Consider the following 27,430-nt stretch of genomic DNA (forward strand, 5'->3'; position numbering starts at 1 on the left):
GGTGTGTTTGCGTGAGCACGTGTGTTTGTCCACGTGTGAATACAAGGGCGTGCAGATGTGTGTTGGAGTGTGGTTACAAACATCTTTATTTGCACGTGTGTATGCACGTGTGCTCGCACAGATGTCGTGTAGCTACAACCACAAAAACCTTCGTGTGCACGTGAGCGTGTGTGCATGGATGGTGTACGGTGCGTGCCTGCATCAAGTGTCTGTGTGCGCGTGCGTGTAGGCTTTCTTTGCACGCGCGTTACAGCGCGTGGACTTGCAGCATGTGTAGGTGTGCAGGGGGCGAGCTCGGTATGCAGTAAATAGCTGTGTGATGGTAGCAGACGGCCACCATGCCATGTTTTCCTTCGGGTCTCTTCGGGAAATGATTAGCTCATACTGTTGCCTAGCAACCGCAAGATCGACAAATGTATTTCTGGCGGTAAATTTGTTCCTAATGTTTGCGGTGAAGGTAGCATAGTTGTTCTCACTCACCTCGCATTCTCTTTCTTTTTCTGCCACCTTTTTGGGTTTACATGCGTGTGCATGCATGTGTGTGTGTGTGGGACGGGCGTGGGTGTTGGCAGTGATTAATGTTTAGCTAGAACCTGATGCTTCATCATTTGTTATTATTTATTATTATTCACTGCCAGAGACCGGTACATTTTACAAACTGAACTTTCCTGAAATACTTAAATGGTGATGGAGCATGAAGTTTATCACATGTAAAACTGATAAACATTCATTCAAACGGAATATTCCTCCGCCATTCCATAGGCTGTCGGTTATTTGGTAAAGCATGTTGACGCTGACGTGACATGTCAGTACTTATATTTATATGTATGAGGGCGGAGACTGTTAGCATGGCAACCAGGAGTAGAGCATGATGTCGTCACACTCGGAGATCGACCGCGGCTGCCCCAGTGACCCCGGCATTACGGGGTCGAGCGCAAGAATCCAAGGTCAGGCACGCGCTGGAACTACTTTATTACATTCGTGAAGCAGTCTACGACATCTTACTTTTGAAAAAGAAAACAACATGGATTTCAGAATGGTTGAAACACTGTTTTCCCCCAAAATTGGAGTGGTCTATTTTGGTTTATTTTTTTTTAATTAGATACTTAATTTATCACTCGTTTCCGTGTTCGGGTGGTTTGTTTTTGGGTAAAGTGTTTTTATGAGTTTGCGTTCTAGGACGGACTTGATTTTAGGTCATTGATTATGGTTTGTGTTTAAATATTATTGAACGGTGCCGTCTCCTTTACATTCATTTTTGTTATTATCGTCTTTCTGAATAATTACTTGTTTATTTTCTTTTTGTTATCTGTGAATAATTGTAATAAGATTCTTTTTGCTTGTGGCTGGTTACTTGTTACTTGCTGTTGTCTTTAGCAAGTTGCTTGTCCTTTCTTGATTAGTTGTTTTTGTCTGTGAACAGGTTACTTACATTGTTTGGTTTCTTACTCAGTGAACTCATAGTCATGCCCTGATGAGTCGCATGGTGTTTGTGTTGCAGCCTCCAACATTCCAGTGGGAATAGCCGTGGCACAGCAGAGACCGGATACTGGACGAGGTAGGCAATCAAATTATCCACAAAATATATGTTTAATTGCTCAAGCCTTCCTGCACTGATGAACAGGCGCTTACAGTGTCAAGAGAGATAGAATGTGTCAGCATCATTTGTGGGGAGAGGAGGAATAGGAATAATAATAATGTTGATGACATCGGGAGTGAAAACACGACGCCGTTTTTTTATAGTATCTGTAAATATTTATTTGTCGCTGCGAATTAAGAAATGACTGCGCGAGAAATATGCATCCGACATTCAGTATGTATATTTGTATACTTTGAGTATTCTGTTGTTTTTTTTAACTGTTGCATGAAGAAGACCTCATCATAATTAACGTCTGCATATTTGAAGTTAGTCATGTTTGCATTCCTTTTGCCGAAACAGCCAATCACCGCGCGATGTGTTTTTAAACTTCTGTAAGTAAGGTTTTAAACAAATCCGTCAATGTCAGGAGTCTGACACCCTCACCCCATCCCCAGCCTCACCTAGTCAATGTTGTTCATATACGAAACCTTGTAAGACGCAGCGAAAATTTGTGGTGGTGGTTAGGAACACAAAAAAGTGATTAGTTCGATTTCGTATTTGCGTTTTTAGGATTTGGCGGTGATGCTTTTTGTTTTCTGATGCAGTGGACACACGACAAGGGATTAACAGGGGAGACCTCCACCTGAGACCTACCGATGATAGTGACGTCACGTGTCACGAGTACAAAGAGCGCGAGGACTTTCACAGGTGAGCTGTAAGCGCCCTCGTCAACAGTGGTGACCACTATCTGCTGAGTGAATGAGTGAATGTGGTTGGGCGAAAGAAGAGGTAACGGTGGAGGTAAATATCTGTCCATTCATGGGGACAGATTCTTAAAGCTCAACAGCAGACTGGGATGTGTGCCCTGAAATCAGCTTTGGAACTGGACAAATGGATTAACTGATTTGTGTCCAGGTGTTTGCGTTCACAACAGCACACCCGTTATTTCATTCCGCTCTAATAGTCACAATTATTTATTCTGTCAGATTTTTAATAATCGTAAATTTATTCGATTATGTTCTCATATTGCTAATAATAGTAATAAAAAATTCGTTCTCTCTGATTTGTAAAGTAATTATTGTTGTATATTTGTATTTTTTAAATCCTCTTTGTAGCTGCAAAGTACTCTCGACATGATATCGTATAATTTACCTTATTAGGCTCGATCAAATCATTATTTAATCCTCTTTCATCGGTTATTAGTTAAATCACAATTTATTTAGCTTTGTTCAAGCAGCAACATTATTTTGTGTATTTTTCTTGCTTGGGTCAATGTTTAAAAGCCGTTGTAATGTACACCGGTTTAACCACCTCATCAGAGGATTAACGAATCGTTGTAAAATACTTAAATGAAACTAAGCCTGTTGTTGCATTGTCTGCAACATAGTCTTCACAAGTTCGATATGCTAATTCTCATCATAGTTGGCGGTGTGCACGGTGTCCAGCTTGTACATGGTATTTTCACTGTCTCGTACCTCAGCATGTTCACGCCCTCTGTGTTAGAGAACTTGATGCACGCGCAGTGGCTAGTGCGCTCGTCAGTGACAATAAAGCAGCGTGTGGCGGCCCTTAAAAACCTGTGGAATTGAATAGTCTAGTGTGCTTACCTTGCTGTCTGTTTCCGCTTTTTTTTTTTTTTAAAGCATCCAACCCGTTCTGAATGCGATTTTCATGATCCAGAATAAGATTGTGTACGTCCATTAATCATCATCCCTTACCCGAGTCAGTTGATAACAGCTTCCCCGTGGGATGGGTATTGTTACATGAGTTGCCCTTCTACATTGTATCAAATTAGCAGCATTTGCATGACCAATAATAATAATAATAAATCCTCGTTACTATTACTATATAGAATACATCGATGCTGCTTATCTTAGTTTGAGTTTGTGCGTCTCTTCGTTGAGAATACCTAGAGAGAGAGAGAGCAGCACGGCTTTCTCTCTCTCTCACTTCTGTAGACTGACTTGCAGGTAGAAGGGAAATTACCAGAGACCCGCTTGTAGTTACCAATCGATTCCTGGTGGGAGGCAGCCGCTGCACAGGGAAGGGGGAGGGTGTGGTTGGCGATGATCGTGATGAGCATAAACTCCAACTGTCTGACGGATGGATTTGCAGGAAAAGATAACTCCCCTAGCTATCGCTGCTGGCGCTCATGTTGTGCTTCCTCCCCATTACTTTTTCAACGAACTTGTATTACTGGACTGCTGGCAGACGATTTTTTTCCAGTTAACTACTAAAACGTGGCAAGTGTGTACAAAGCTTCCGGTTTAGTCATATTCATTGTTAAGGCTCGCCGAGACTAACAGCGGAGAACTTCGCAAGAGGCTAAGCGTTGGTCTCGGCAGACATGTCAACCTATACACATCCGTGATTTTTCTTCTGGTCTGCATCTTTACTGTATTGTGTCGTCTTAAAAACCAGGAAGTGAGGGTCTGTGTAATGGTATGTACACACATTCCCGGTAATCGCATCCATGTCGCACCTTCTCATGTTCCGTATTTAGTTTTGCTGCTTTCTGTTAACTTCCTTTTGTTATTCTTCCTGCTGTATGGTCTATTTATATATTCTTTTGTCATTCTTGTCCAACATTTTCTGTTTTGACTTTGACTCTGCATGCGCTTGATGATAAGAGATCATAGAAAAATATCAAACTTTCTACCATCGTCTTCTGGATGTTTGTGTTTTGATACTTTGCTTATTTTTGCGCAGGCAACAGAAAAGCCTGTTGACTGGAGCCGCCAAGCCTATTCCAAACACAACCCTTCCACCTAACCTAGTGGTTACCGGTAAGACACTGAATTTATCTAATTCTTTGTTGCAATGTAGTATATAATATGAAATACAGTGATACCTCGGTTCTCGAACGCCTTGACTTTCGACCAAATCGGTATTCGACCAGGAAATTCGAGAAAATTTTGTCTTGGAATTCGAACAAATATTTGGAACTCGAACATCCGAACGTCCGAGTTGAGCCGAATGGCGTTCATTCGGCCCAGCGCGCCTTGCTTGCGTCATCAGTGACAATAACCATCCCCCTTCCCTCCTCCCTCCACATTCATTCCCTCCTGCCATAAAGTTTGGTACAGGTACAGTAAATGAAACACAATTTACTGTACTGTACTGTACAGTACATTTTTTTTGTTTTTTTGTTTTAATAAATACACTTTTATTTCTTATTTCTTGTTGAGACTCATGTTTTTCTACATATTATATACAAATTAGGCCAGTAAATAGGTATTTTCTGGGGCTTGGAACGAATTAATCCAGTTTCCATTATTTCCTTTGGGTTTCATTGCTTCGGTTCTCGAACAATTTGGTTCTCGACCGTCCTCCCGGAACGAATTATGTTCGAGAACCGAGGTATCACTGTACTTATTTCAGTGACCTTATATCTCCCGATCCACCCCTCCCCCGCCTTTACTTGAATTATGGAGTTACACAAGCACACACACTCTTACTCAATCTCTCTTCAATTTTAATTGTTTTCTGTAAGCTTCCTTTTCTTAAGAAAATGTGTATTTAGTTAGAATTGTCTGTGTATTATATTTACGATTGCACGTGCACACATACCAAATGGAAATGTCTGTGGCTTCACACCGAGCCCTTGACCTACTTGAAGCCGAGGGTGAGTGGGGAGGGGAGGAGACTACACAGTGAATCCCCCCTTGGTACCTCCACACCCTCTGGCTGAGACCGAAGTGGGCTGTTCGAAACTGATTGGCTTCGTTGGAGAGAATTTCTGATTACGAGCTACCTCCCACCTCTACCCATTTTCTCCTCGGAATAATTAAGTGGGCTGGGTAAACCTGCTGAGTGAGAAAGGAAGCTTTTTTGGTGACTGGGTGCAGCGAAGTGTTGTTAGCAAGGGGGGACAATACAATTAAAAATGTGGAATTGCAGGAGGAGACAACGCACTCACAGAGGAACTGCGATTGCGACCCCTGGCAAACCAGTGGATTGCAGCCAGCCATGGCTTGGCTCCTTCCGCCTGGCTTCCGCAGCCGCCCTTCACCTTACATCCGGGCATTCCCACGTCCACCGCCACCTTTGACACGAGCCACCACCCAATCAGCAGCGGGTTTAAGCTCGCGCATGATCCACTGACAGGGCAGCTACTCCTCATACCAAGTGGAGGTAATGCCATCTCACTGCTTTTGACTTAAGTGGATCGAAGGCGGTGATTAAGAACTCGTCTGATGGTCGTTTGAACTCTCACTCACACACACATACAACAGCTTCTCATAACGGTCGTTCTGGAACCCTGCTTTTGCAGAGACTCGGTCACCACAAAAATTAAATCCCTGTTTATGTTACAAACGATTGTTTTCTGCCGCCAGCCACTACATCACGAACTGGTGACATAATTATTTGAGAGGTATCAAGCTGGTAGCTAGGATGACACAGTTATATTGTTTAGTTGCTTCAGAAGTATTGTCGTATTATAATTAATATATAATTTTATATATTATATTATAATTAATCATACAGTGCCACGCACACAATGTGAAGAAAAGGATAAAATAGCAATACATATGATTATTGCATTGAAAAGGTTTATTAATTTTTTTCCTAATGTTTTTTCAAGAGACTATGTGTCACTTAAGTCATGATATTTATTGTCGTAAAAATGCTTACCGGAGGGGGAAAGCCTGCAGTCGGTCTCTCTGTGTGAAGAAGTAAACAGTATCTTGGGTTGGTCAGTGGTTGATCCTTGGCTCCTGCCGGCTGGTAACATGGTGTCGCTGTGGTGTTTTCACCTCCAGATATCGTCGATCAAAACCCCTTCTGGCCGGCAGCCTTCCAGAACCCAGCCACCACCCAGGCACTTCCTGCGGCCCCGTCCTTCACCCACCTGACTGTCCCCCTGTCCCAGCACGCGCAGGTCACGGCTGCTGCTTTGTCGGCCGACGACAATGGACGTCTTGCCCAGGAAGTTGAAGACAACGGACGAGTTCCAGTGAGTTCTTTTTGTTTGTTTGTTTGTTTGTTTTTTGGGGTTTGTTTTGTTTTTTTGTTTTGTTTTGTTTTGTTTTTGTTTGTTTGTTTGTTTTTTTGCATGTACAATTTATTTTGTTGAAAAGTTAGTTTGACAGAGATCTCACAAAGAAAATTAGTTGTGTTTTGAAGAAATACGCCTTCAGTAGGTAAACATGCCTGGTAATGTGAAGAAGTGAAATAGGAGAAGATAACAGTGATGATCACGATGATGAGGACTCTTCGGGAACAAATATGTTTTTGTTCCCGACACGCACTGTTGTGAAAGACAAGATGGCTACTGCTCGTTGTCAAGGTTGTAGGTGTGTTCGTGCCTGCGCTCTCATCTGCACGCGTGTATATGACTTGTAATGTTATTTCCCACCCACCCCCTTAAAAACAAACCTCTCCTCCACACACTGCAGCGACCCGTGGAACAGGCAGAAACTGTTCAGGAAGATAGCAGGGAGGGCAGCCAGTCGTCGGACACTGGTCTGCAGCCACAGTCGTGTTCAGGACAGGTGTGCAAGGACAAGGCTGTTCCTCCGACATCAGCCACCACCACCGCTGCAGCAGGCAACGGTCACGACAGAGAGAAACAGGAGCCAGTTAACATAGCCAACAGCTTCATGGCGGGTACGTTCCTTCTCTCTATTCCTGCCCACCAATTTCTCGATTTTTGATGGTAGTCAATGATTACTTAAAAGTACTTGAAAGCTGTGATTGTGTAGAATTAAAGTGGATCGTATGACAGTTGTATCGTCACACTGTTCAAACTTCATGTTTTGTAGACAATCTGAAAAGAATGAAGTGAAGTAGTAAGATGAGAACGAGAATGTTGAAAGAAAGCGTTAGAGAATATTAGGGTGAGATGAGTTATTCGGAGTGTTTGAAGGCATGATTGGTAGGCCAAAAAGAAGACAGAATATTCCATTGAAAGGATTGGATTTAAGGAGATAAGTGAGGCAAAATATTACAGTAGGAAGACAGGATTTCAGGAATGAGCGAGGCAAAAAAAATTGTGAGAAGACAGGATTTGTAGACCAAGAAGTGATGGGGAGAAAAAAAAGGATTGGTGGATACGAAGTAAGAGAATATTACGATGAGAAGAGAGGCTTGCTGAGTAAGAAGACGAGTGTAAAAATAAAAAAGACAAGATTGTTTCAGTGGGCTTAAGAATATTACCGTCAAAAGACAGAATTGTTTGGGGAGGAAAATAATATCACTAGATGAGACAGGATTGCTAACAATATTACAGCGGAAAAACGATTGAAGGAGGGACACACCCATGAAAAGACAAAAGTGTTCAGCGAAAATAGTGTCTCAACCGATTAACTAAACGAGTGTTACAACTGTGTGCACGACAACCTAATAATGAAGTAATATGTCAGAACTTTAAATCTGCAATAACCAGAGTTCAGCAGCGTGTGAAAATGTCCATCCAATGACCGTTGTGTATATCTTGGTGGATACCTTCCCAGCAGGAAAAGTAATCTTACTGATGTTGTGATGTTTTCACTTGACAGCCGACTTGGCGACCCAGGCTCTTCCGTTCCCATACCAGACAGCAGCAGCAGCAGCCGCCAGCCTGACCAGCACGCAGTTCCCTTTTGTGTTTAACTCTGCCCTTTTGCCTCTGCCCTCCGGCCTCTCGCTGGGAGAGCCCTTGCCCATCAAGACGGAAGCCCCCACCACTCAGTCCCGGGGCACGTCGCCCATCATCTTCAGCGCCTTGCCCTCCAGTGACGTCACCCAATATGGCGGGGTCAAGGAAGCAGCGGTGGCAGCCGACATCAAAAAAGAGGTGAGGGGGACTGTCTGGGAAATTAAATTCTGATTGTCAGAGGCTGGGGTAGGATGTAAACACTCGCGGAAATTGTGCATTTCCACAACCTTGTTTTCTTTGTGGATAAAAATTGTTTGTTTTGGAGCAGTACCATCTGCCACATAAATCGGTGGTTTTTATGAACTATATTTTTAATTTTGCCGAACTTTGTGACTTGAAAACAAAAGTCGTTCTTTCCCAAAATGCGTATATGGTAGTTGGGAAATGGACTCTATATAAGAAGAAAGGAAAAATACTAGTGAAACACTACGTGATTGTTGTTGACAATTTTAAAACACGTCCTCGGAAAGTGTTTAGAATGCGATCAACTTGGACGCTCAGACAGGATTCATTGTGTGATATAGATACAATTTGAGCATTTATGCTTACAGATCAGCACGTGCTGCGTGTCCGTGCAGACCACCTCCGACCTTGACCCCCAACCCACCGCTCGCAAGGTCGTCTCCAAGGAGCAGGGCATCCAGACGAGCGAGTTGGGGCATTCCGTCGTGCCGCTGGTGACCAGCGAGGTGGGGCCCATGCAGCCCCTCTCCGTCATCTGCAGCAGCGCGGACTTTGCTCTGCAGCACCACCCCGCCCCACCGCTGCTGAGGCACGAGGACAGCTCGCCCCTCGGAACCGTCGCCGCCGTCGCCTCGGCCGCCATGGCTGCGGAAGAGCGTCTGGGCGGACACTCGGGGTCGGCGGGGATCACCCAGCACGGGCCACCTGGTGGCACCTACAACCCCTTCACCGACCCACAGTTACTGCAGGCGGCCGACGGCCTTGAACTGCTGAGCACACTCGCTGAGAAACGGCCAAAGTGTGGATCTGCATTCGTGAGTACTTCATTTGTTTGTTTGTTTGTTTGTTTACACTTTGTGTTCGTAACTCGCTGCGGGGACGAAGAAGAAATAGTGCAGCAATTACTCGAAGAAAATAATATAAAAGTAATTACAAAATAAAAACGGGATTTAATCATCAATTCGAAGGTTCGGGTAGGCAGCTGAGGGTGGAATCGGCCTTCAACGCGGTAGCAATGCTGGGTGGCTTTATGGAAATGAGTGTGATGGTGAGGTTTGTATTTGCGCAACTCACGTGACCTTTCCTCGCCGATGGAGGTATTCTGTTGCGTCAGCGGATAATGGAAAGTCGTCTGATGTTGTCGATCGATACAAAGTGTTATTGTACGGTATAAGAAGGTAATGAATTGTCTGCCTGCTGAACGATTTATTTTGGATAAAATTCCACAGTAACATTTATTTTTGCTGTTATGTAGCTTGGCTGTTACCTGCAAGTCGAATTTGTTTTATTGTCTGGATTGAACGATGGTTTCAGGTATGGCTACGGTGGATTAGGGATAGGGGATTAGGGTTAGGGGTTAGGGGTTATGTGTGTTTTATTTTTGCTCACATTGATTCAAGATTCCCCGGTCGAGTGCGCTCGTACTGGGATGTCTTCATGATGTGCGCCTTGTCCAATCAATACGAGAGACAAGGTCTTGGAATGCAGGGAAGTTGTCTGTTTTAGCAGTTTTTACCCGTTTCTCCAACAGGAAGTCAGCGAAAGAGGGTTAGTAAAAAAAGTGGTGTGACTAAATGTCATTGTGGTAATGGTGGAATTACACAGTGACCTTGCAAAGTCATGTGACTAAATGAAAACAACTTTACCATGTAGGTGCGGCAGATTGGTTGAATAGAGCCTCGACAGGTGGAGACCCTCTCAATTAAATTTGTTTTGAGGGTGTGTGACTGAGTAAACATTTATCTAGTAAGCCAGGACAGTTGTTTGTTAACTAGTATTTTTTCTTCGTTTTCCTCGTTCGTCGATCGCCTTCATCATGGCCTCAACTGTCTGGCAAGAAGGTTGATTAGCCACACTTGTAGCCAGTGTATGCCATGGCAACTCCAACTTAACTAGCCTCACTGGGGATGGTTTACAGCCATCTATGTGAACTTACAGTCAACAAAATACAGACAAGTGGTTTTAATAGCAACTGAGTTTTGTTGGTGTTTATTTTGAAATTTGCAGCTAATGGAAGCCATTTTAATTAAGAGACAACGAAGACAAGAAAATGGAGCTTTTAAAGTATGTAATTCTATTCCAAAATACTTTCTTCTCGAAAGAAATTAAGTTTTGAGTTTTTTGTTTATTTCGTTTGTTCCTGCGTTATGCAAATTTCATCGAATTCTTATTTTTCTCCGTGTTGAAAAGCAAGTCTGTTAAAAGAAGAGGAAAACCTATGACACATATATTTAATAGACATTTTACCGATGATTCTTCGGAGACGAATGCTGGAGAATGAATTTTTTTAAGTGGTTACGCCATCAGTTAAAGCTTCTAATACCGACATCCGGGTAATTAAACAAAAAACTTCTAGCTCATTGTTGGAAACTGTAGGCGCCCATTGGTGTCATCTTGAGGACATTGAACGGTTGCTGAACCTTGCTTTCCCTCGTGGACTGAGACTTTCTTTATGTGTACAATTGCAGATCGTCTGCGACTACTTGGAAAAGGAAATATGGAAGGGGAAACATAGGTCTCTTTTTGATAAAACTGGGTTCCAGTGACTTTCTTTTAGGATTGGTATAACATTTTAGTTACTGAATAGCTTTTGTGAGATAAACATCAGGTTTATTGACTAAGGTCTTATAAGCTGGCATCTGGCCTAGTGACTGAGAGGGCGTTTCAAGATTGACATAGGGTTCAATGACTGAATTAATTTTGTGGACTTGGCGCCGGGTTTAGTGATTGAAAATGTCTTGTTAGGACTGGGGTCGGGACCTGGTGGTTGAGAAGAGAATCTGGTATGATTCCTTCTCACTCCACAGAGGCGGGAACCATGTTCACACAAACACGTTTCATGTTAATCTCCCCATCCTGTTCTCGCAACACACTTTTTCAAAGTTGATGAAATTACAGACAAACCTAAGGAAATCCAATCACACTTTCTTTTCCTACATCACTGTGATCAGGTGGATCCCAAAGTTGTCTTTCCATCTCCGAGTGACTCCTTCAAGTCGGACACTCCGTTGCCTTGCGTGGAGTTGGACGATACCGTCTCCGTTGGGGAAGGGGAGAGAAGTGGACAGACAACTCCCAGAGGGGACAGACATCTGGACAGGGAGGTGTCGCCCAAATGGGGAGTGGTCAGGAAGGACAGTACATCAGCACCTGGCGAGTACAAGGTGTCCTCAAGTAAGTGTCTTCAAGCTGGCTGCCTTTGAACAGATTATTCTTTCCAATGGGTTCAAGGGGCGCTTCAGGCAAATATAAATATAAGGCACAATATTTTACTATTGATTATAGGTGGAAATATAGGATTACAATCTTGCGGGAGTCGAAAATACTGGAGACCTGCTTATAGCAAGAACTCATGTCTATCCTTAAGTATTTGTTAGTATACATGTGTTGTCAAAGGTCGTAGACTTTGCTGATTTATAGAGGAAACAAAAGCAGATATTTGTTCAGTACTGTCAGTGCTTTATTAAAAGGTGTGACATGCCCTCGAAAAGAATAAATAAAAGATTATCATGACTTGGGTAAGAAAACTGATGTCCCGGTACTTATGTGTGATGTTCGACAATTTAAAGGTCTCTTCTGAATTCAGGCTTAGCGAGCATGGACGCCCTGGAGTGGGACATGAGGCTGCGCCTGGCGGAACTGCAGCGCCAGTATCGCGAGAAGCAGCGAGAACTGGCGAAACTTCAGCCCAGGAAGGAAAAAGAGTAATACATTAGGATCTTATCTCTTCTCCGACTGTCCCTAATTGCCTCTATACTGAATGGTTAAATATTAACAACTCTTTAATGTCCATGAAGAAAAAATTACAATCGATGGAATATTTTTTTTATTTTGTTTTGTCAGTTGAAAAAATGTTAAACTCAAGTGACCACATGAGAGAATAACCGAGACTGTTGCTCTTAATGACTGAAAGAATGAAAAAGTGTGACAGCGACTGTCTCTAGCTGTTCCAGAATGTTATCTACAGCTGTAAAACTTACACAAAGAGTTGTTGTTGTTGTTGTTGTTGTTAAAAGGTAGAAGCATTGTTAGTGGCAATATATTGTAAGAGTCAATGGTTAAACAAATGTTTGTCATCGAGACACTCACATCTGTCGCAGTGGAGACAGCTCGTCGCTAGGCAAACGAGGGCGGGGACGACCGAGGAAACGAAAGTTTGTCAGCAAGAAAGCGGACGACGAGAGGTTGGTGTCCTCCTCCTCTTACCTTTACCTTGACCTTTGCCTTCGCATTCTTTGCTTTTTAACTGTAACTTTCGGCGCAAAGGTGAAGTTGTCTGTTGGCATTACATACACAGAAGGCGGTGTGTGAATATCAAAACATGGGATTTGCTACGATTTTTCCAATCTGTTGTCCTCTCCCTCTCACTATTTTCCTTTATGTTTATTTATATATTGTTTTTGTTTTGTTTTGTTTTTTGGGGTTTTTTTGTTTGTTTGTTTTTTGGGTTGTTTTTTTTGCGAAAAGCTGGTCGTGTTCTTCTCTTTACCCTCTCATAAATATTTTTTTGAGAAACATAAAAGTAATATTGATGTTTTAAATGTATGATAATTTAATTGTCAGTCACGATATATAAACGAAAAACAATTGCTTTATTTAGTTTAAACTATTTTCTGTTTGAAATTATCTCCAGTATATTGTGATTTAACAAATGAATGCAAATTGTTTTGCCAATGCATTGTTTCTTTTCTCAAAAAATTATTGAGTAATCCTTTCTCAGTTTTGATTTTTACTCCAGAAAAGATTATTTGTTAAGAGTAATAGTGATGATGTGTATGATGATTCCCCTGTTGGCTACTGTATATAAACAAAAAACAACTGTTATGTTTAAATTAAGTTTCAAATCCAAAACATCAACTTTGTTTGGATGATTTGGATTCTTACAAAAATTCATGGTTATTTGTCGTCGCAGCCAGACGTGCTTTTTCTATTTAAGTTTCCTGGACTTTTGTTTGCCAATCAGTTCCAACAGTTCCAGTGGCAAAGGCAACAAGGAAGGCGTTGTGAAGAAGCGGCGACCAGCAGAAGAGCTTGTGGACAGAGTGTTTCGCAAGGTGCCATTTTGATGTCCTCCTCAATTAACCGCCACTTCTAGCCGTGCCTTATTAACCATGACCCCCATCGCCCTTACAGGCGGAATTAATCTAATTTAGTCGCACATTCCTTTTTCTCAAAATGCCTTTTCTTTCTCCAGCTGCACTTTCTTGAAAAAATTGTTGCCGAAAGGTGTCGCTTTCTTTAAAATCAGTTTTATTTTTGTTGTTGGTGCATGTTATCATAGGTGAGAGAAGAGACAGAAGTTTTTACATTAGATTGTAGTTTGTCGAGGCAGTTTTGGTGGTGGTAGTTCGTTCTTGTGCTGGTTAATATATGTGTGGGTGGGTGTGTTGTTTGTTTTAGTGAATCGTTAAGGAAACGACTTCCACCGGCACCGCACGCAATCAAGTGTAGAACACAAAAAGACTAAGCACAAAATAAATAAAGTGGCATTATATTCCGCCTTAAAAATAAACTCCAACCTTGTTACCGCCTGTGGATTTTGTTTTCTTTAAAGAATGTTAGTTTTTGACGGGGACATTTCAGAGAACAAAATTGGGTCTGAACAATTAGCTGATGTTTCTTTGTTTCCTTGGCCGAGTGCAGACTCTTTCTTGCAGTGCAAGGTTTGAATATATTTCTTAATTTCTGTTCCACAGTTGCCGCCGGCGAAGCTGGGCAGGCTGAAGCTGTTTACCCACAAGCACAAGCGGCGACACTCTCTGTCTCTGACATCACATGGTCATTATGGTGAGTATTTTTTATTTATTTATTTATTTTTTTTTTTTTTGTTGTTGTCACGTGACAATATTTTGTCTTGCGAGACAGTCTTTTTTTTTTTATTTTACAGGACACAAAATTCCCTGAAATCTATCCATTTTACCACTTTGCTATTTCAGCCGCCCAACACATCCAATCGACCAGATACATTTGCTTGAAACTTGTTAAATGTAAGAGCTTTGCTGGTGGCAACATTGTATTCGAAGCTCAGCTTTTAATACTGTTCTGGGAGGAATTTTTATGTCGACCTTTGACCTGTCGTGCTTCATTGTGGTTGTGTAGAATATTTTGACCCATTGTAATATTTTGGGGGATCCGGGCGGGTGGGAGAAATGTAAAAGGGAGGAGGTAAAAAGGAAATAAGGATGAGAGCGGTATGCTGTCCATACCATGAGCGCATTCTGGGAAGTTGATGTGTTCGTTATTTTAAGTGGATGACATAATCGTCGCTGATGTTCGCGGTTTTTGAGTGTGGTGATTATCAGAAGTTCCGATCTTGCGACGAGAAGATCGCTGACCCACTTCCTGTTGAGTCGCAGTTTCTTGCAATGCATGCAGCTCATCTGATAGAAAATTCTTAGACACCTGGAAATGGCGACAAATAATCACTAAACGCCTTCTTGAGCCGACCGATAATACTGGAACACTAACATCTGCCAACCGACCATCTTAAATCACTGTGAAAATCCCCCACATCATCACGAAACAGTCAAGTGCTGCGGAACATCAACAAACAAATTCAAGCTTGGTGGACAGCTTTTCATCCAGAAACAGATTTCAGCTTTGTGGAAGACGGGAATGCCCCGTTGCCTTTGGTTTAGAGCGGGATTGTTTTCATAGCTACATAAATTTATGTTGTGATTCATGATCATAAGGTAAATTTTGAGGGACAAGCAACACACTTGCTGACGGGATAGACAGGATATAAAGGTAAGGTAATGGTTATTCCTTAAACTTGTACAGGTCTTTGGGAGGGATGAGGTATGCTTCTTGTTGAGTGTGTCATCTGCGCACAAAAAACAAGCTGTGGGTGACAGAGCAAAGTGCGGATGGTGATTTCTGGCAGTGAAGACCGGACAAGAACTAACTGAACATTATCGAGACGAGTTGCAAGCAGGTTTTTTTAAGTTAACATTTATCTTTATGCGCATGCGCAAACTATGCAAAGATGGTCATTCTGTCCTAGACATCGAGGCACGCGACACCTGCGGCTCGTCTGTCTGTACTGCGGTGACTCATGGGACAGTCGGTGCCAGGCAGCCTGGGAGTGTATGCTGTGCAAAAGTGTTAGCACACTGTGAACAATCTACGACTTTGCCAAATAAAGTAGTCTAATTTTTAAGTTGATAATTGTTTTCGCCCGCGAATGATGTAAAAAAATGTCATAATGAGCCTTGGCAGGACAAAAAGTTGCCCACCCCTGGTTTAGAACGGTTGACCGTGAAAAAAAAGGTGACCCAACCAACATCTACTTACCAGAATTGGAGTACGGCATTGCATTGAGTGGAAAGGGGGAGGGTAAAGGCGGAAAAAGAGAGGATTGTCTTCTCCTGGCCTAGATACGGTGAACCACTTATGGAGATGTTTTAACTGAGATTTTTTTTCCCCCTTGTAAACGACGGCATAGTCCAGCTCATTTCTTCTTCTCCCCTCACTGCTGCTAGAGAATGAATGGCCACCTCTGACTGAAGCTCTGTCCTGACTGAAGTTTAGGAGAATTTCTTGTCGATTTATGCCGAGAATTAGGAACTAGATTAGCTCGCCGAGTTAAAAGCCATTACAACTGACTGAAGTAAGACCGTCTGGAAATGGAAGAGTCGAGAATGCATCACCCCCAATTCCCGCGTAAGAAGAAGACTTTACATTATTTATTAGCCCTATCACTTTATTCTTGGGAGGAAAGATCAGATTTTGTTAGCCTTGCGTCGCTTCCTGATTAGCACTGGAAACTGCTGGAGGTGCTTGAACGTGAAAAGGTTAATCCCTTCGTATTTTTAACCGTCTTTTTTCCTCGCCATCGTCAGCAGAACTGGTGGGCATGGGCTGGGAAAGGGTGAGGAGGGTAGCGAAGTGGGCAGACTCTTTTATTCCGACTCCCACCCACCCCGGTGGTGAGCATCCGCGGTGTAATTTAGGTCTGAACTTGCGAGCAATAATGTGTGGAGTCGTTAGGCTCCGGCAACGGGATCAGAAACATAAATTGTCACCGCCATAGCAGGCAGCCTCACCCGCACACAAGGTGGCAACATGATGGGTGAGCAGGGTGGCAAGAGACCGCCGCCTCCAAGCTCGGGGTAGCGCGGATAGAAGAGGTCGCGCGAAATGAATATTCATTAAAATGGGGGATGTAACTGCAGACTGATAGGGAAAGACAACCTAGCGTAACAAACTGAATCGCGGTGAAGGCTGGAGAAGAAAGAGGCACCTCGGGAGAGATATAAGAATTTATGTTAGCTTTTTATGACCGCTGGTGAAGTTCTCCTCGTCTGTGAATGGAGGGAGCCCGGATAGAATTTTCCATTATCGCTCCTACTCGTTCCGCTTGGCTGGACAGGCTTGTTGCGGGGATGCAGGTCATAATAGGGGTGGTGGGGAGTGGGAGGGTGTTAGCGGAGGGAGGCGGAGAGTCCATGTTTGAGTGAAGGTCACATGCCACACGCTTATGCTTGGCATTGCGTTTGTCTGCTCGTTCAGAACTGGATGTTTTATTTATTTTTTTAATCCGCCCCAATTCTTAAATCATATAACAACCAGACCGTGCTCTTCTAAAGATAATCAGCAAAAGCGCATGCACACACTATCTTCGGATTAAACGAACACACAAGAAGAAAATTATTATCGACATTTACAAACATGTAGAAAAATTAAGTTTTAAACTAGAATCGAACCCGACCTCTCTGCTTGTAGTGCTTCACTTGTCACTACACTCCAGCGATTTCACTGAAGTAATCAGTCGCTGGTGGGATAAAGCACAAATGCCAACATTCCCTTTCGCGGATCCAAAATGGTGACATGTAAACAAACTGTAGTACTTCTGGTAGTTTGTTTTTTTAAATCAACATAAAATATCAGGAAGTGAATTAGCTGATCTTAGTAAATTGTATTTTTATTTATTTATTTATTTATTTATTTTTTATACAAGTTCTTGATTTATTTTGCTTAAAATGTTCGCCTAACGATTGTTTGGAAGGCCGGCCTCTAGATGCTGAGGACTTAGTTCATTTCTTTTGTACACACTGCTAAAAGTCAATTTAGCACTTCCCACACAAGAGAAGGATTTGGCCCCAGTTATAGCCATTATTCTCCATTATTCCCCATACTTGTAATCAGCCGATAGGCCTCAGCCCTGAGGATTTTTGGCCTGACTCACCATCACCTGAATCGGCGATTTGAATAGAACTAAGTGAAGGCGGACGACAGTGGTAATGAGCTGTAACATTACATGAGGTCCCCCGTTGTGTTCAAGGCGCGACTCGGACTCGGTCCACAACACACTAAAATGACTAAAACAAAACTGCAGACGAGAAGCGAGTGGCCTCCGCCCTCTGGCTGTTGTCACCTAACGCGCAGACCGAAAGAAAGAGTCCCTGCGCAAAGTTCAGCGCCCCGGGGTGCTGTGTCCCGTGCATCCGCTTGTTGTTTTGCCCGTGGCATCTTCCAGACTGCACGTGGGAGCATCCTCTCTTTCTCCAGCAAAGTAAACCGCTGGTTTTGTGTGTAACCTCACCCCCCGCCTCCCTACTTTTTTTTTTTTTTTTTTTTTTTTTTGCATTTTCTTGAATGTCCCTGGAATAAAGAAACAGGTAACGGAGGAGGGTGCTATCCTGTCCTCTACATGATTATAAGGAGAGAGTAAACATAGGGGGAAAAGCAGAGTGAGAAAACAGTCACATACCCAGGATTTCAGCATTCTGTCGTTCTCGAAAACATGGTTGTCAACTCTTTCCACATGCGAAACCTCTGTGCGTGCGCGCGCGTGCTTGCGTGTGAAAGAACGAATAATTGAAATAGATAATTGGTTGAGGGTATAGACATAAGACATTTTTAAGGAATCGCACTGTAGTGTGGGTATATAAAACGGTCGGCATTCCACATCCGCCGCCATTACATCGTAAACTGAACGCCTTTGACTCGCTGCTTATCCATAATATTGGCCACGGAGGCTGCACATCTTGTCCTGCAGAAACATTTTTACAACCAAATGCTGGTGCTTGGAAAAGGTTAATCGTTTTTCTCGACCATTTTTTTTTTCTTTTGTCTTTTGAACATTTAAAAAAATCCGTGTGGCCTAGTCGAATCCTCCGAATTTGTAAATACAAACCTTTCGAAAACAGCACAATATCTTTTTAATGCTGTAGTAAAGATGTTGTATTTTTAGATACAATCTTTTTTGTTTTTGTTTTGTTTTTGTTCTGTTTTTTTTTTTCTTTTTTTTTTTTTTTTGGAACCACCCATTAATTGCTGATTAACTACATAGTCATTTTTGTACCTTAGTACATAAGGCGTCCTCCATTTTGGTCTGTCGGCACAATATTTATCGGTCCTTGTCAGTTTTTACTCCTTGAGTTGTTTCTATTTCTCGACTGACCTTCGCCATGTTTCTTTTTGGTCGGCCACCTTTCCCTTTACTGTCAGTGTCCAGTAAAGATCTACTTTTGGTGTAGTATTCGGCACACATCGCCATGACATCGACATCTTCCATTTGGGATTATGATTGCAGCTGGCTTTTATAAGGATTTCATTGTGATTATACTTGGTCAGAATATCTTAAGGATTCTCCTCCGACATTTATAGGCAGCGTGATGCTTTCATTTTTCTAAAAGAAAATAATAGCAATAAATTTTGCTCAATCTCGCAAGTAGCTTTAAAAAGGGGAAATTATTTTGGAAACGTCTTGGGTGGGCAGCACTTGGCAAAAAGAGATGATCAAAGACAAATTGAGGAAAGTGTTTATGTGACTGATTGGACACCCCGATTTCCGAGGAAGACGTTCAGCAAGCCTAAAGATGGCACAGCACCCTCATTGGATTGGTCAGCTTCATTCTTGAAGTCAGCCGCACATATTGTTACCCTCATCAAACAAGCAAAAAATCGTTTGTTGAACACGACAACCTGACCGATGTTTTTACTTTAGTCTCGAAGACATGGACTTTGCTGAATGAGCCACACTCACTGTTACAAACACTACTGGCGAGTGTCAGAACTCTTCAGTATAGAAAAGTAATTTTCGCCTGGTTTCCTATCGGCAGGTGTGAATGTTGATGTGTGAAGGCTTGTATCTTTGAAATTAAGAATAATTATGAACAGTTACTGTGAGAATTATTATTTTATAATGAACTTAATCCGATCATAAAGAAAAGATGTTGAACTCGTGTTGTCCTTTAAACTCCTGTTGCATGAGCGAGCCTACCGTCCTGCTTAGTTAAGTAGGTTAAGTCTGCACAAAGGTCGAGGTCAGCGCTATAAATAAATTCTGCTAGGGATCCTCTGTCGTGTTACTCGGCAACCGTACAGTTAACCAATGAGAAATGCGGTCTGTCTCTGCTGCCTTGCAAGCCACGCGGTCTTGAAACCGCAACATTCTCGTCTTCAAAATGGCACAAACGGTAAAAAAAAAAAAAAAAATTTTTTTTAAATGTGAAAAAGGGAGGTGGCGAGAGAAGAGCAAACTGAAGCGACAGAGGGATACTCCTACTGTAAGAAGAAATGAGGAAATGATCAGAGAGAAGCAAATCCTTTCCCAGCTTTTTTTTTATCGTCCTGGGCGGCTAAAAACTGATGTGTGGATAACGATAACAAAATGGTGAATACAGTATTATTAAGTCTTCTGATAAAATTTATTGGCATAAGAATGGTGAATTGTTACAAGCAGGATGGTACAGAAGGTGAATGGCGGTGATCGCTTGTTAAGATACTGTTCGCTCAAGTCCCAGTCGCAGCCACAAAATGCTAGAAATAAGTTTCCAACTATTTTGTTTACTGTACATGATTTACATGCAAAGACGTTGTACAGTGATCAAACAAATTCGTGTCCATTCTGTGCAAACATTGAAGATGAGGAAACTTCTTAATAGATTGTTCTAATAATTATGATTTGCGACAAAAGTATTTAATCCAAATGCGTGCTGTAAGAACTCACAAAAATTGTGTTTTGCGTTTGTTTGTTTTTTTCTCCTACTAAATGAAAACGCTCAGATCACGCGCTCTGTGGGAATGTATATTTACTATACATTGAAGGTTAGGGCACACGGATAATACATGCAAACAAAGATACCAACAGTCACAAGTGCCACAGTGCTTAAGATTGTGCTAAAAGTGTTGGGTAATGGTTGTATAACGGTCGGAGGCCTTACGTTGGAGCTTAAGACTCTCGTTAATTAAGTTCGATGTAAAGTCTCTCTCTCACGCGCGTGTGTAGGCTTAGACACTGAAGTTTGATTGTTGATGTCTTGTGGAAAAGTGTTGCTGTCCGTTCTCTGCTGTAAACACTGAGTGTGTTTAGAGGACACTGCAGAATGGTGTGTGTGTTGGGGGATGTTGATGACAGGGGTTGGGGACCTTGCAGCGACTCCTGCCTTGCAGTTTGCCAATAACCTTACCGTTATCAGGCTTCTGACCACGGGTGCTGACATCGGGGCCATGTCTTGTCAAAGAACCCGTGTAATTACAGGTCCCTAGGGACTCCACGACTTTCAAGGGTCTCTCTCGAGAGAGAGTTTTACTTGGTGGCCACCCGTTCTGCAGCGTGTTAGCGGTTGCCGGGGCGACAGCCTGAGCCTGAGGGTGAACACCTTGAAAGAGGAAAAAAACCTGTTATAAATGTTTCTCTGTCGGAACGTTAAAGTGCACGTAGCCATCCCTCCCTCCCTCAGGTACAGGCGTGGCTCCGCCCGCGATATGCAAATTAGCTGTCAATCCCTGACGGTGCGGCCATACGTTCCTCGGTGCTCGTGTGGGCGCGACTTACCATTGGCCCGTGGACGCGCGAGCGAGCAGCGTGTTGCTGCTGTCGTCAGCTCTTACTTTGCGCAAGAAACACAAGGGGTGGGGGAACCCTCCCTGTATCGTTCCTCACTCCCCCTACCCCATCTCCTCTCTGCTCACCGCGTCCCTCCTCTCCGTCCACCTGCCACTTAATGGCACCCATGAAGCCACGCCCATAAGTGTCGAGTGGCAAAGGATGCTGGGTGGGGGAGGGGTAAACAGCTGAGTAAGAGGGGTGAGGGAAAGGATGGGGGAAGTGGGTATGACCTACGACATCACGTAAGACAGATTGGACTTAGCATGGTGTTGACGGTGACGTCACGAGCAGCCCGCCCTCCTGTGCTCCTCCTGTTGTCAGTCGTGGTGTCTGCTGGGTTTGTTTTTGTTTTGTTTTTCCGCATGTGGCAGAGTGCCGTCCACATCGCTGCCACCGTGTTTGCTTTGGACAACTGGACGACATGGCATTTTTTTTTTACCGCTCTGAGAGAGTATTATTTATAGAATGTCGGTACACGTTTTTGGCGAGGATTTGTTACTCTCGCACGTCTACTTTCCACCTTTTATGGCTTTCTATCACTCTCGCCACAAACTTTAATCACCCCTCCCACATCCACTCCAAATCTGATCATTTCTCAACATCGCTACCTTCATTTCCTTTTCTTACAGACCTAGGTCACCCTGGTTTTTCTTCTTTTTTTTTATTTGTTTTTGTTTTGTTTTGTTTTTGTGGGGTGGGCGGGCACATTGCCTTTTTGTCTTTTCTGTCGGAGCCGGTCGTTTCAGGGTTATGAATCTGTTTTTTAAAGTTCTTGGCATGTTCATCGACGACCAGAGTCTAGATGGGATGCAGTCTGTGACGAGGACGGGGGAAAAAACGCCGCGTGAACGCTCCTGTCGTTCCTGTCGCGAGCGGAACTCTGCGACCCGCACTCCGTGTGCGTGACCCGGCGCCGTCGCCCAACATACCCCCCTCACCCACACACACACCCACACACCCCAATCCCCTAGTGTCTGGTAGGAGAGGAATGAGTTAAGAGTTGTGTTTGGACAGAGCGCGAGCGCTGTGTGACGTGTAAGCTCGCGGTCCGTCCACGATGACATCTTATCACTGACGTAAACACCAGGCCGAGCACCGTGCTCCCCTCCAGCCCCACCCCTGTTGGCCGCGTGCAGCGCACGCACACTGCACGTGCATGGGTTGCTCGTGCAGACCTCACAACGCTGGAGTGTTTTAAAGTAGTTTATTTTTTTAAATAAAAAAGCCGGATAATATTTTTAACGGTTCATAATGGCGGAGTTGTGATGGTGGTTACAAACACGGCCTCTCACGTGCCTCAGAATTTGATCCGTTGTAACTTTTTACGACTCGGTCGTAGATTGGAGCACAGATGGCAAAGGCCATCATTGTGTGAGAATTTAATGTATTAAATGCGAAGTTTGGTTTCGGGCAGACAAGTCTTTAAAGTTCATTGAGCCTCGCAACCCTGCCACAAAGAAAAACAGTTTTACGAGAGAAGCTGGCAGCTCCTTATCCCTAGTTCAGGAAAGTTAGCTTTGATCCGAGTGGTTCCTTGTTGACCCTCGCATTGCTGTGGATGATAATAATAAGAAAAAAGGTGAATAAACGAGCAGCATTAACTTCTGTCGGCTATCCAGCCACGTTGCCCATTCATCTGCCAAGCTCACAGGTAATAAAATGAATGCCCAGCGCCTGTACAAGTTAGGACCATTCTCTTGCTTGCTTGTGGTGGTCTGAGAATAGGTATCAACATCCATGATCGCCCCTAACTGTTCTTCAGTGTGAAAGGGAACTTTAAGGGGTCAGTGTCGAGGCATGCGTACAACGTCTTATCACAGTGAAGCTGACATAATCCGCACACACTTGGGTCCCGGATAAACACCAGCATCTTCCGTTATGTCGTTGTCGTCGTTGTTGTTGTTTTGCTCTTTCCTCTCTCCCCCACACTCTCTTCCCCATCTCCCCTCTCTCCCTCACCTTACACCTCTTCTTTTCGTTTGTGTGACTAGTGTCTCTGTCAGTCTATCTCCACTTTCTTCTCTCTCTCATCACTTATTTCCTCTTTCATTGTTTGTTTCTTTGTTTCTCATCGCTCCCTCCCAAATTATGTAGCTTCACATAAAAGACGGCTTTACATAATAATCGCTTGGGTTTTTTTTCTCTCTCTCTCTTTCTGTCCCTTTTTCTGTCTCGACCAAAAGTCCGTCGTAACTTTATGAATGAGGACAGGACAAAGCCCTCCCGGTTATTATTATTACATGTCAGTCTGCACAATTTCGTTTCTATTGTAATAAAAAGAAAGACAAGTAAAAAAAAAAAAAATGCAAAAGCAACCAAAGTCGAGTTTTAGCAGCGCGTGAATCCGTTGCCATGACAGCGGCGCCGCTGTCTAACAATAGGCGCGGTTATGACATGGCGGACAAGACTGTTTTAGAGCTTCTGTTGTTTGGGAGCAAGATGGGAGGCCGGGGGAGTCCTGGGGAGTCCAGGGGATGTTTTCAGCGACTACAGACTGTGAGCCGGTGTCTGGCGCCCACACAGGCTGCGGTGTCAGTCAGGAAATATGAGAAGTCGCTTCATGGAGTCGAACTCTGATCACCGGACATTACAGGGCTACAGGCAGTTTGGTGGACATCCGCTACACACAATCACTCATAATTTCTGCATCCCTTCGCTCCTTGTAATGAACAAAATCATAAATGTTTTATTATTGTTGTTAGTATTATTATCTCATCATGAAAAGTTTTTTACGAAGACAGAAATCATTTTTATTTTGTCCAATACTGTCGTCCATCGTCGAGTTCAAAGATGTCCTCTTCACATGTGATGAGTTGCGTTGAAGTAAATTTGTGTAATGAATAATAAATTTGCCGTGAAATGAAGTGCAGTAAACTTGCCATATAATGAGATGTGGAGCGAATATGCCGTTTAATTCCAAGTTCACATGCAGTATTGCTATCAGAGATTGTAAATTATTCCACGATGCTGCATTGCGACTCGGGTTACTTTTTAACATTGTTCACGAATCTCATGATAACCAGCCTTGTGTTAACGAACTCTTCCTGGATTTGTTTGGCTGAGGGTTGGTTGGTTATTTGTGCATTTACAGACTTCCGTTCCCTTTTTTACCTGAAGTTATTTTCTTTATTTTTTTTTTTTTAAATAGAATCTTCCAAAGACATCTTCAAGAAGAAGGACGCACACCGGCACGGTAAGTCTCCAGCCTTCTGTATCTTTAGGACAAATATTAGGAGCAGAATGGTGTGTGTGTGTGGAGGGGGTATTATTTCGTGTTTACTTTTAAATGTATGGGTCTATTATTCATGGGAAGTATTCAATAAAGGGACTTTTAGTTAGTCGTGAGCAGGTATGTAAACAACGACCAATTCTGTATTTTCAAACTGACGACTTAGCAATACGAAGCAAGAAACCTCCTCGTCCACCCTCCACTACCTCCTTCCAAAATATTCAGCGATTTAGATGAGATATATGGTACATGGTGACAGAAAAGGCACTGACCTTTGACTCTGCAGTCCTCCCTCTCCTACATCCTACCCCATCCCCACCTTCACTCGAGACACAATCATTTCAAATGATTGAGGGTTGATTGAAAAGTATGGAAAATGCGCAAATAATTTTTTTTTTTTTTTTTTTTTTTTTTGCCTCTGTGACATGTGGTCCTTGAATATGGATGCTAGGTAAATCACGTTGAACAACCTGGACTGTCGTGTCAGTCTGAGATTGAGTGCTCAGAGTTAGCGGCCTTTGTGTCAGTGAACGTTAGTTACGGCTTCCTGTAATGCCACTCCTAGTGTTACAGCGTGTGCAATGGCATTTTCAGACACTGGCAACTTATTTACAAACCTGGAAAACTCCTTAGCGCAGTCGGCCGAAAAGAAGAAACTGAAATATCGCACAGCTGAGATAACCGCTACAGCCACGTCCGGTATGGTCCTCGTCTGTGTGTGCGTGTGTGTGTATGTGTGTGTATGTGTGTGTGTGTGTGCGTGGGGGTTTTTTTTTTCTTTCCAGTTCTGTGTTTTTATCGTTTTTTGTGCTCCTGCCTGTCTTGCCCGCTCGACGGTGGATCTGTTTCTGTTCGTGTCGTTGTATCTGTTCATCTTTCTGTTCTTGTCTCTCTTCCCCTCTTTTTGTGGGATCTGTTGCCCCGTTTTCTTTCTCTCTCAATCTCACCCTTTCACTCTCTCAGTCTTTGCTTCTCTTTTAAACGTTGAGGTTGAATTTAATGGTGCATAGAAAGTTTTATGGACGAGTAAGTGTAGGCTGTACATATGTGGAAAGTCAAGTATGACGTGGACATTGTACACTTTTGTCTCCGCGTTCTTTACCTTTTTTTTTTTTTTTTTTTTTTTGAATTGTTGAGAAATGGGTTTTTGTGAAGACAATACTTTAATCTAAATGCAGAAGTAACTAGAGATATAAATCACTCTTCCTCCTTCACAACAACTGTAAACCACCCAAAACCAGAAGATGCTCGAGATTTGCATTGTTGTAATGGTGTTTCAGCCATGCCAGGTCTGTCTTCTCTCGGCACGATGACCTCAGAGACTGGCCTGGGCATTTTGGCCAAGTTCGCCAGCTCGGCATTGTCCGCCTCATTCCAGGCCACCAAAGCAAAGAGCGAGGAGACCTACCTGTGGGGCAGCTCATCGCTGTCCTCGTCCATCCACAAGCGGCGCACCGAGCCCGGCGAGGACTCGTGTCTGTGGGGAGGGTCATCCCTCGCGCCCTCCCTCAGTAAACGACGAGGTAACCTGCATGCTGAATCCTTCTCAGTCTTCTTGTCGTTGCTTTGTTTTCTCTCCCCCCGCCCCTCACCCCGACTTTAAGATATAAAAAAATAAATATGTAAGGAAATGTTTATTGTAGCATTGCTCTTTCATGCTTTTGGTTTTTGATTTTGCAGAATCCGACACTGACAACAGTGACACAGCCAACGGTCCCTGCGTCAAGAAGAGAAAGCCAGGACGACCTCGAAAATGTGACCCCAACAAAACAACAGGGGTTACAGGTAAGTGGTCTTTGAAGTCCCATTATATAAATATGACAGGGTGGGGTTCTAACCATTATATATTTGTCGCTTTTCCTTCTTTCTTTCTCCTTTTCCACGATATTGTTATATCAGCTACCTTCGCCAGTCAAGCTGCCATGATGACTCATTGAATAATTCTGTGCATTAAAAAATATTTTCTTCGATAGCCCGACCGTGAATTGCACGGTGTTTTGCTCTTGGTTAGCAAATGCATTAATTTTTTTTCTGTGCCATAGCAACTCAGCTTGTGTAATCCTTGTGACACGTGACGGGTAATGTTTTTCGCACAAGCATTGTAATGCAGTTTAAACACACGGAATTTAACATGCGGAGGTTTAATGTTGTGTATATGTATATAGAATGTTGTTTACGTGTAATGCTGCTCATACACGAGATATTTACACACCGTGTGTAATGTTGTTTACACACCTCGTGTAATGTTGTTTGCACACGTCATCTGTCTGATCCCAGAAACCATCTGGGCCCGTCAGACCGGCCTGCTGCAGTTGTCGGACGTGGCTCAGGGCAAGACCTGGGTGGCCAAGGCCGAGGAGACGGCCACCGCCACCGCAGTGACGGCAGCGACCACCACCACCTCCACCACCACGGTCGCCTTCTCCGCTACGACCACTTGTGTCAGCTTCGGCACGACTGCAAGCAAGGTTGGTACCAGACTTCTCTCTTTCTTTTCTGGCAGGGTTCTCTCCACCTGCCTCCCGAACCTTTATGGTCATTTTTCATGAAATTTAAGTTTCTCCCATTTCTTTTAAAATTCAAGAATTTCAAACTTAAATCACAATCTTATAACTGAAGCAACGTATGGGTTTTACTTTTGAAAAAGTTGGGGGGGGGTGAGGGAAGGGGGAAAGAATATTTTGTTTACTACTACTATACTGAAAGCAGATTTATTTTTATCACCAACTTAAGACGGAACCTAAGGCACTGTGCGGCGCCTACACTTTGTTCATGGCTGACTTGTTAAAAGTCCGTGTTTATGATGGATTTATTTATTTAATTACTGTTAGCAGTAGTCTTTTCCTGGGTACACGAATTTTAGCACTTTGAAAGTAAAGATAAATAAAAGCTATGTTTGAAACTATATAATCCGCCATTCCAACTCACTTTTTTTAGTGTTCAGTATCATCTCTTCTCTCC

At 43.2% G+C, this 27,430-nt stretch overlaps 1 protein-coding gene across 4 annotated transcripts in view; it reads left to right on the forward strand.

Annotated features, from left to right (window-relative positions):
- The window catches only part of LOC112562326 (mucin-12-like), a 145,484-nt gene that overhangs the window by 93,824 nt on the left and 24,230 nt on the right, over positions 1–27,430 (forward strand). For all 4 annotated transcript variants that reach the window (XM_025235536.1, XM_025235546.1, XM_025235526.1 and 1 more), the window contains 18 exons: positions 1,502–1,558; positions 2,185–2,287; positions 4,289–4,365; positions 5,480–5,713; positions 6,343–6,536; positions 6,979–7,189; positions 8,080–8,357; positions 8,771–9,217; positions 11,354–11,576; positions 11,989–12,106; positions 12,503–12,586; positions 13,366–13,456; positions 14,099–14,189; positions 24,389–24,433; positions 25,064–25,168; positions 25,750–25,992; positions 26,150–26,254; positions 26,747–26,937. In XM_025235536.1, the coding sequence (XP_025091321.1) occupies positions 1,502–1,558; positions 2,185–2,287; positions 4,289–4,365; positions 5,480–5,713; positions 6,343–6,536; positions 6,979–7,189; positions 8,080–8,357; positions 8,771–9,217; positions 11,354–11,576; positions 11,989–12,106; positions 12,503–12,586; positions 13,366–13,456; positions 14,099–14,189; positions 24,389–24,433; positions 25,064–25,168; positions 25,750–25,992; positions 26,150–26,254; positions 26,747–26,937 (2,897 nt within the window). The remainder of the gene's footprint in view (positions 1–1,501; positions 1,559–2,184; positions 2,288–4,288; positions 4,366–5,479; positions 5,714–6,342; positions 6,537–6,978; positions 7,190–8,079; positions 8,358–8,770; positions 9,218–11,353; positions 11,577–11,988; positions 12,107–12,502; positions 12,587–13,365; positions 13,457–14,098; positions 14,190–24,388; positions 24,434–25,063; positions 25,169–25,749; positions 25,993–26,149; positions 26,255–26,746; positions 26,938–27,430) is intronic.

Source organism: Pomacea canaliculata, linkage group LG1 (genome assembly GCF_003073045.1).
Source record: "Pomacea canaliculata isolate SZHN2017 linkage group LG1, ASM307304v1, whole genome shotgun sequence".
Classification (NCBI taxonomy): Eukaryota; Metazoa; Mollusca; class Gastropoda; order Architaenioglossa; family Ampullariidae; genus Pomacea; species Pomacea canaliculata.